At 42.9% G+C, this 10,389-nt stretch overlaps 1 protein-coding gene across 1 annotated transcript; it reads left to right on the forward strand.

Annotated features, from left to right (window-relative positions):
* Positions 1-1,310: 1,310 nt before the first annotated feature.
* Positions 1,311-4,052, forward strand: LOC135299832 (muscle M-line assembly protein unc-89-like). Its single transcript, XM_064419258.1, has 2 exons — positions 1,311-1,491; positions 1,605-4,052. Exons 1-2 carry the CDS (start codon positions 1,348-1,350, stop codon positions 4,050-4,052), a joined length of 2,592 nt encoding a protein of 863 aa, XP_064275328.1. The 5' UTR covers positions 1,311-1,347.
* Positions 4,053-10,389: the final 6,337 nt, after the last annotated feature.

Raw genomic sequence — 10,389 nt, forward strand, 5'->3', positions numbered from 1 at the left:
TACTAATGTAAATGTCTGTTCCCAGTGTATGAGCAAACTTGGAACATGTTCTGCATGAAGGGGAAAAAGGGTGCTTGAAAGCTTAATGCAGAAGTATTCAAAGGAAGAAAAGACTGTGAAATAATTTTACCTGTTTATTTTAGTTAACATCAGTAATATAGGAAGTTTATTATAATGCATAACATTCCAGTTCATTATTGTGCTTTTGTTGTTTACTTCACTCCTACATTAAATGTCCTTTTGTTTACTGACGAAAATAAAGAATTTTTTCTTCCTCTTTTATGTTTTCTGATTCAAAATTCCATTGAAACTGCTAATTTCCTTTGCCTCTTATATGCTATTTAGTTTCTTCTGATGTTAACCACTTTGTTCAGTTATCAATTCAATTAATATATTTCTTAATTAATGGTGACAGAACCTTAAATACTACATATTTCTGAAGCATTTAGGAACTTTCAGCATAATGCTAAGTTTTACTGTCGTGTAGTAAAATTGAACACCTTTCAATTATGTAAGCATTGTTTAAAATGGAACGCTGCCTTTTGATTATTGTATATGAGGTAAATAACATGCACAAGAAAAACAAACTTATTACAATCCAAAGAGTGCTTTTTTCTTAGGTGGATCTAACATTTTCAGTTTTTAAGTAACACCCATCCTCCCCCACACAAACTGGCTCAGCTGTAAAGCCTCAGCCCAGGAAGGCCACATCCACGGGACATTCCGTGAGGGGCAGCTGAGGAGGTGCCATAACCCATCCAACACCCCCTAAGCACTGCCCAGACTCATTGCTGAGGCCTGATGCAAAGGGATGCCACAGATCCAGAGGCTGTGTCAAACTTGCCCCCTCCAGGAGAGGTACCTGGGCATTCCCACCCAGCCCAAGTGTGTATCTACCCACTGAGCTCCGTGTTTGCAGGGAACCATCAGCACCAAGAAGATCTGATGGAAAGCACCCATGGGATGCCACTGGGATCCACAGAGTGGTGAGGTTTTCTACTAAATCTCTCTGTCACTCTCTTTCTCCCCCCCCCGCTTCTGTTCTATTTCTACTTTACTCTCTCTTCTCTTTCTCTCTCTCTCTCTCTGTCTCTCATTTCTTGTTAAATAAAACCCATACTATTGACTTTGGCATATGGTCTCGTTTGCACCCTAATTTGGGCAGAAGCCTTTCTGATCATTTCAATAAGAGGATCATAACAAGGGGCCAGAGGCCCACCAGTCCAGGGGCTCTTCCATGCCACTTCCAGTGGATTCAGAGGCTGAAGGGGTACCGGGTGACACGGGCACGTTGTGCCAGGGCCCTGGGTGCCGTGGGACACTGCGGAGCCCAGAGGCCCTTGTGACATGGCAGAGCCAGGCCCTGCAGGGGGTATACCAGGGGCACAGGGCCCGGCACTGCCCAGTCCCAGGACAGCCTCTGGCTCAGGAGGAAGCAGCTCCCGGGATCCCACTCTGCGTTCCAGCAGATCAGACAGGGAGGAGGACAAGGTGAAGGCAGCTGCAGGCACCCAGGCCCTGCCCGGCGGGCTGGCAGGCCGGGCCCTCAGCGGCAGTGGCTGGGGGCGGGCGGCGGCTCAGGCCTGCCCCTGACGGACTCTTAGGAGGGCTTGAGGTCCTTTGCCAGGATGGAGGAAGAGTGGGAATATGACTCAGATCCGGAGTTTTCCCAATCAGGAGAGGTTATCAACCAAGACCTTCACCTTTGGGAAGAGGTGACAGTCCAAGAGTTTTACCGACAGCAAGAAGTTTCCCCATGTGGAGTTGTGAGATGCCAAGAGCAGCATCAGTGTGAGGTAGGTGTGAGAGTCCAATGGGGAGATGGAGCACAGCAAGAGATGGAGGTGTTCCATTGGGAAGAAAGCATGACGGTACAGGAGCTCCCCCAATGGGACAAAGAGGATGAGATTTACCAAGAGCTGTCCCAACTGGAAGAAGATCTCACATACCAAGAGCTGTCACTGTGGGAAGGAGAGGGACACCAGGAAATGTATCCTGTGGAAAAAGATTTTCGAATCCCTATGCACATGTACCAATGGGAAAAAGAAAAGAGAGAGCCAGAGTTGTCCCAAGTGGGAGACAACAGCAACAAGGAAGTATGCCAAGGAAAAGACTGCAGTCTCCAAAAGCTGGCCCAATGGGAAAAACACAGCAGTAACCAAAATCTGTCCCAAAGCAAAGAAAGTGTCAGCAGCCAGGGGCTGTCTCAATGGGAAGAAAGCGTCAGGTACAAGATCTATGACAAACCCTTACACCCAGAGAAGGATAAGTGCACCCAGCCTTGTGCCCAGCAGGGCCCTGCTTCCCCCAGCAGTGTGGGCACCCCGGTGGCAGCAGAGGCAACCCATGAGCTGCCCAGTGCCTTTTCTGCCCCAGGGAGTCCCACAAAGGACGAGCTGGCAGCTGCTGCTGTTCCAGCTGGAGCCACTGAGGAGGTGGAGGAGCCCCCAGAGCCTCTGGCTCCCGAGATGGAAAAGCCACCAGGTTCTCCTGCTCGCAGTGAGGAGCTGCCACTGGCAGGAACAGAGAGCCCAGTCCCTGCCCCACGCAGCCCCTCAGGCAGCAGCCCAGCTCTGCCAGACTTAGAGAGGCACATCAGCTCTGAGGTGGTGCTTGAGGCTGGGCTTGAGGTCCAGGCATCTGACCAGCAGCCAGAGGAACAGGGGGACCTGGAGCAAAGCATGGCTGCAGAAACGGAAGCAGCAGCTCCAGAGCAAAGGGAAGAAAGCCCGAGCTCTGCCCCACACAGTCCCCCCAGCCCCTCACCCACCTCACTGGGAGCCCAGGCACTCAGGGAGCAGCAGGAGGAGGCAGTCCTGGCAGAGGAAGACAGCGAGGAAGAGACCTTGGCTGGGGATCTTGAGCTTTCCCAGGGTGACAGTGATGAAGTCCCAGAACTGTCCCAAGTTGAAATAGGCAAATACCAAGAAGAGTCCCAAAGGGAAGTCTGCAATGAGCAGATCTCCCTAGAAGAATCTGGAAGCTACCAGGAAGGGTCCCAAGGGCAAGCTGGAACTAAACACATGCTTTCCCCAGTGGAATCCAGAGGTCACCAGGAAGGGTCCCAAGGGGAAGCCAGCACTGAGGAGGAGATGTTCCAAGGACATTCCAGTAGCTACCAAGGATTACCGTTTGGGGAAGCCTGCACTGAACAGGAACTGTCCCAGGGAGGTGCTGGTAGTCCCCAAAAAGTGTCCGAGTTGGACAAATCTATTGAGAAAGGGTTCTCCCACGGAGATACCAGTAGCTACTCTGACCTTTCTGACTGGGATGAATGCAGCAAAGAAGAGCTGTCCCAAGGAGACAGGGATAGCTACAAAGATTTTTCAGACTGGGAAGAATACTCTGAGCAAGGGCATTCTCAAGGAGAAACCAGTAGCTCCCTATATCCATCTGACTGGGATGAATTCAGCAGGACAGAGCTCTCCAATGGAGATGTTGAGAGCTACCAGGAACCATCAGACTGGGAAGAATCTGTTAGCCTAGAGTTTTCTGAAGAGAAAGACTCCTGTAGCCAGGTGTCTAGCAGCAGTGAGAAGACTTCCTCTGGGAAGTCCACCTGGGAGAGTGACAGTGACCAAGACTTTGTGCAGAACAGCTGGGAAGAGAGCATTGAGGCCAAGCCCTTGCTGCAAGAGGATGACGAGTGGGACGAGAGAAGTGTCCTTGAGCTCTGTGAAGATGAAGACAGAAAGCAAAGACCAGCAGGTTTGGCAGGAGAGGGATTCCCTGTGCCTGTCCCTTGCGAGGCTTGTGTTGAGCTTGGGGCAGCTGGGCCGTGCCTTGTGCCCTGTGCCTCATCTCCCCATGTAGAAGCTCTGGCCCCCAGAGGACACACAGCCTCTCCTGCCTTCCAGGAGCAGGTGCCAGAGGCTGGGACACAGAGACTGGTGCCTGCCCCTTACAGCAGCCCCAGCCCGTCAGCTCCCCAGCTGGGAGCTCAGGCCCTCAGCCGGCAACAGGTCCCCCACAAGAAACGTCCCTCCAGCCTCAGGTGGGCACTGCACAGCCTGTTCCACTGCCCCTGCCTGGAGCCACAGCCCGAGGATTAGTGCCTGATTCCAGCACCAACCCAGGCTCCACAGATGGCGGCTGGCCCGCAGCCTGCCCCATGTCCTGAGGGAGCCACGTGGTCTGCCTTTGCCTGGACATAGCTGTGCAACCTCAGCTGTGCCTAGCTGCTTTAGACCATCCCAAGTGGGTCTCCCCAAGACCAGATTGCCCATGTGGCCAACCCCAAACCAGCACCCGTACAGGACACTTGGTACCAGGTGCTGAACGGTGAATGCCAGACAATCATTGAGGTGTCAAGAGACCTGGAAAATCTTCCAGTCCCACCGTCAGCCTGGCACCACCATGATCACTCTGAAACCATGTCCCCAAGTGCCACATCTAGATGACCTGAGCAATTCCAGAAACAGTGACTCCACCACCTCCCAGAATAGCTTCTTCTAATGCCTGAATTCTTCCAATTCTTGCAATTCTCCTCCAGGGAAAAATAGTTTCTACTATTTCATCAGAAATATGAATTGATATGTTGTGAGATAGCTTGTAGCTTGTACACAGAAAATAAAGTGTCTTTTTCCCTTCTCTATGAAAAAGCCATGGAATATGATGGAGTAACTTGTGGTGGTTATCATGATCACTCTAATTCTTGGAGAAAGCTGAGAGTCGATGACACTGACACATCATCTCTTCCAAGATAACAAAAAAGAAGAAAGAAAATTCTTCTCTTCTGCCCTCACAATCTTAATGCCCTCCTTTTTTTTTTTACTTTAATGATAATTGTATTAAAGTTGAATCCTCATCTGAAACTTACTGTAACTGAGCCCAAGAGCATTTTTGTCAATTTGCTTAAAATTTTGGATTTAGAATTTTAGGGATATTTGGATAGACATGCAATTCAAAATTTTCGTATTTTGAAGTATTTTCCTTTCTCAGCTTTAACTTACGGCTAGTGGGAGAGGGACAAAAGAGAAGGAGCAAGCATACTTTTAATTTTAAGGAAGCTGTTGATTTCAGTTAAATTTAACCTAAATTTCAGATTTTTTTTTTTTAATTGGATAGGCTCAGGCCAAGGTAAATTTAAGTTGAAGTGTCCCTTTGTGAATCTAATGAAAGTTAGCAAGGCCTTGAATAGTTTAATGTGTTTAGAACTTTTAAACTGAGGTAATGCCTTCTTTGGTTTGTTTTTTTTTTCCTTTGCCTTCACACTCTTCTTCTCTTATAGCAGAAGTCAAGTCCTAAGCTACAGTTTCTTTAGGATTCTCCATCTTTCTGTAAAGATAAAAACCTGACATTCTGAATATTATGATAATTAAAAATCCCATTGCAGTTTTTTCCTATAAATAGATATGTTACCCTTGGAGTTCAGTCTTAATTTCAGTTTACATAATTGGAGTTAGTCCTTCTGCAATGGATCCACTGTCCATTTCAAGTGTGGTACTTTGTAGCCAACACTTCATGAAGTAAATTGAGAGATCCCACTGGTGCTCGTTTCCTCAAGTTCTGACACAGCATTCCATTGCTCATCCCTGACAAGCCCAAGGAACACCATTCCAAGCTGGCTAAAAGCTCTGTTAATGAGCCCCATTAGCTCCTGTGCTAGAACTCTTGCTTCTGTCTCAGATAGGGGCATCCCATCAAGTGTCAGTAGACAAGATGTTGAATAGATCATCCCATGGTCAAAAAATCTAAAATTTCTCTGATTACACCAGCCTCGAAGCTACTCACTAACCTGATGGATCTGCCTATTTCTATAAATATTATTCCTTGTTACTAGAAGGATTGAAGAAATTAGTGCCGGTGCTCCCAATCCTTCAGCCAATTATCCCAAGGCCCTGAAGCCTCTTTTGATTTGCCTCGGACTTGTTGTAATGTCATGACTACCACTGAACAACCAGTAGCAGATAGTAATCAGAGGACCTTAGTAAGCTGGAGAGTTTTCCAGTAATGTCCCTTATCCAAGCCCCTGAGAGACAGCGGACTTCCCTGTTAGCTGGGTCCGGTCACAGCTCTCAGTTTGAAATGGATATTTGCTTGAATTTTTCATTTAGGGAATGACAACAGGTAAATTCCTTCTGTGTTTAACTTGGCTGAATTAGACCCTCTGTTAAAATGAGAAATTTACATTTCAAGAGATGATATCTTTGTAGGAAGGAAGTATTAAATGTATGGACAATAATGGTCCTGCTCTTCCATAGTTACCCCATGCACACAGCAAAAGACCCTAATAGGAAATGAGTGATGTATTTCTGGGTGAGCATCTTCTGGAGATTTAGTGTTAAAACTGATTCTTAGTCATCTCTGAAGTGAAGCAAGTTGTTTCCAGGAAACTACTGAAATGGTGGACTTTGGAGACATAGGAGTTGTTCTGCAGCACAGAAGTTTTCATGACCCACGGTTCGTGTGGTTAATATCTGTTTTGCAGCAGGCTAGGGGCAGGAGTTAGGAATTTTCATTTGAACTGGTGTTGGTTGAGTACACAGGATCTTGAAAAGGGTTTCAGACACCATATTCTCTCATATCTCTGACTTCAGGCAGTTTGCCTGTCACTGTAGAAGACATGTCAAAACAATCCAGTAAGAGACTGAAATCCTAGAATAAGCTGGATTTTAAAATCTATTATTAAAAGACATTTGTTATTAAAGTTACATGACAGAGACCCAAATAAAATGAGTTTAATAGGGATTACTTTAATGATTTTCTTCTTTGCTATATCTTTGACTGTTGCAACTCTTTGCAGTCCAGCAAAACTCAATTGCCATTACTATGTTTGACACAATTTTATTCACAATAATACACAGAATATTGAAAAATATTTTATCCATGTCTATTCCTTGAATTGAGGCCAGAACACTGGAAAAAGTGGTTATTACTCTCTCTTTGTAATTAAACAGCCTATGATCTCCCAACCCAGAACATTAAGACTCCCAAATGTGGAAGGAGACCTCAGTCTAAGCTGCAGCCATCAGGACCTCCAGCAATGAGATTGCCTCTTTTCCACCCATCTGGAAAGAGAATTCAGAATGGGCCAGGTTCCTTCTCAGTACTATTCCATAGCCTGAGGCAGCAGACAAAGGGCTGAAATGACAGGGACTTGAGCCAGAGGGCTTCAGTCACCGATTAGCTCATTTTACATCAGCCATGTGGCTTTTAGACAAAAGTCTGGAGCCAAGTATCTCCAAATTACCTGAAGTAAATTGCTTCATAGCTTGTTACTAAAATTCCAAAAAGCCAAAGTTTTTGGCTGCTGTATGCTATTTAATTAAACTCCATGCATCTGACAACTTCTCTGCGTGATGTAGCTCATAGCAAATGCTTAGATGTAAGTTGATTTCAATTTATGGTAAGGGGTAAAAATCCAAAAAGTTGAAACTGTGTTGTTTTATTGCAGGGAAAAAGAGATTTTTTTTGCTATATAAAAGATTGACATCTTTTCCATCTGAAACCAACTTGCATTTTTTGCAGCTAGAGAATAAAAGAACAGAAAGCTACGTTGTGATTCCAGGCATGACTCACACATTTGAACTCCATACAAGTATCTCTCCAATCAGACATCTTCCACATCTTTGTTTCCCTCAGCAGACTTTAAGAAATAATTTCTTATTCATGATCCTAATAGCTACCTTCCTGCTGGACAAAACACTGAACAAAAAGACAATTTCCATCTCAGAGGGTAGATAGTCCCTGTAAGAAAAAAAGAAAGAAAAAAAGAAAGAAAGAAAAAAGTATTGCTTGCCTTTGGTCAGCAAATGAAGCTGTAAAGTTAATGGCATACATCCCAGAAAAAGTAATGGCTTAAGAAATATTTTTGAAGATGTTTGTAGGGAATTTCTCTTCCATGCTAGTTTAACACAGAAGTCAGCATTAATATTTATGTGAGAACATTTAAAATGTTGATGTGAGAGGCTGGCATTGTGAAGATGAGGCAAGTAAATGCAGTCTCCTCTGTGTGTGGAAGATAATTATGTGTGTGGGAAGGGTATGGCAAGGAAAGCTCTTGTTCCAAATAGTGACTCAGAAGATGTTCCTAAACTTTGGTGTTAAAGAAGGGAAAGTGTGTGGTGTCTCTAAGGAAATGGTTTATACTAAGATATACTCTTTTGCCATGACTAACAGGCTGAAATTATTATTAAGTAATTTTTATGCAAAGGTAAAATTATATGTAACTTGTAATCTGAGGCATCTCACTCTTGTGAGCAGTCTGTAGGAGGCTGAGTAGCTGATTAAGACTGGAGACTGTTACAGTGTCTTCCCAGATTTCAAATTTTCCTGTATATTTCCAATTTCTGGCAGGGGGGAAAATGGTGCTTCATGAAATGCAAAGTCTTTGTGCATGTGATTTAGAGTACTCTGAACATCACAAATCAAAACATAAATTGCATCTCACAATGAGAGTATGTTCTTTCTGGTTATCCTAAAGCGCAGGCTCACAAACACTATTAAATAAAATAAATTCAACTTCAAGTTACTTATGCAAGTTGAAATATGTTCTCTAAAGAGGGTCACAGAGACACAAACTGTCAGAAAATCATGTCTTGCTGACTATCTCAAACCATTACTTCAAGTGTGAATGTATATTTGTCATTCACTGACAAGACAGATAGCATCAAGTATATATTTTCTAAAAAAAAAACCCAAACCAACCAAACAAACAAAAAAAAAGCCAAAACAGAAAGAAAATATGTTTAATGACAGGTATATTGATGTGTCATAACTCTACATTAGGAACTTGCAAAGAACAGTGCATGTCGAGTTGTTCCACAGGTACGAAATATTAAATACAGACATCCACCTATGCTAATGTGTTATATAGAGAGGGGATATGAAATCTGTGTTGTCAGCAGCTCTTGCATAAATTTAGTTTTGAAAACAAAAAGTCAGGAGAATAACAGTGTAATGTATTGATAAAGCAAGAAAGACTTTTTAGTTTTCTTCTGGTCTAGCACAAACTTCAAGGATATTTAAGAAATAGCATAATGGTTCTTTGCTCCTCTACTTCTCCTTGAAAAAAGCAGGATTAGGGAGTATTTAATTGAAAAGAATCTTCTCCATTTTTCAGTTTACTTTTCAAGAGAGTCATGCATAAAATGTCATGGCAAAGAGAATGGGAGAATTATATAAGAACAGTTAGGAAAAGCAGTTCTATCTTTGGAAATATTAAAATTCCGCATTTCTTATTATACAAGTGCATATATGTAGAAAAAGTATGAGAGCTCATTTTGTATGTGACTGTTTGAAAATTGATTTATTTAAATTTTGATCCTGCACACAACAGGTAGAAATCAGAAATTTTTAACATGGGAGCAAGAGAGCAAAACAAAGAATGCCTCCTTGATTTCCGGAGGCAAAAGCACAGTTGAACATAGACAAGATAAAGTCTAAAAGTATAATAGTAAGACAGACACTACTTCAAGGTAAGAAGATGATCAAATAAGGAAGCCCATTTTTATTGTGCCTTTATAAAGCACTTCTTTATTATTTTGAAGAAAACTCATTAATATCTGAGGGGTTTTTTTCATTTTTTGTCAAGTAAACACTTCTTGGATATTCAAGTGCCCTTGTAGTAAAATATCCAGAATATTTGGAACATGCTAAGTGTTTAATGCAGCTAATGTTCCTTACTAATAGGATACCAAATACTAAAAACCTCCAACTAATCAAATAACACAACCCCAGAAAAAGAACAGAAAACAACAAAACCCCTCTCAAACCAGCAATTCTTGTTGGTGTTAACACAAGGTAGTGCTGCTTGCTCTCAGCATGTTTTATTTTGTGGTGGGGTTTTTTTGGTGTTTTTTTTTGTTTTTTTCTTTTGTTTTGTTTTCTTTTGGATTTTGGGGTTGGATGGTTGGTTGCTTTTTTACGTACTTTTCTTGTGATCCTGTGCTGGGCAGGAATAGAAACAGCATCTCATTGTAATGGAAGTTCCAGAGACTTTAGGAGGTCTTACACTGTGGATAAAAATATTTATGTTGGTTCCATAGACAAGTAAATCAAGGAGCATAAAAATGAATTTACATGAGAAGAGTTGCAAAGCAGGTCAATGATGGATTAAAGCCTCCTGTGTCCTGTACTGAACCCATTATGAGAGATATTTTACTTAGAATTGTTCATTAAACCATTAAAATCAAAATCTAAAGAAAGTATTCAGTTTTTAACAGATTTTTTCCATCTTCAGCTCAAGATGGGTCCATCTGCACAGTGTGTCCTATGTCAAATTGCTTTATTTTGGATGGATGATAATTAGTATGTTTTTCTCTCTTTGCCCTTTCTTCCTTTTGGATCAGTACAGCATTTATTAATTCTAATTAACCTTGCACTAGGATGACAAGTGTAATGAGAATCTTGAATAACATTTAGTGATAACAGAAACACAAAAATGAA

The sequence above is a fragment of the Passer domesticus genome, chromosome 4 (assembly GCF_036417665.1).
Source record: "Passer domesticus isolate bPasDom1 chromosome 4, bPasDom1.hap1, whole genome shotgun sequence".
NCBI lineage: Eukaryota > Metazoa > Chordata > Aves > Passeriformes > Passeridae > Passer > Passer domesticus.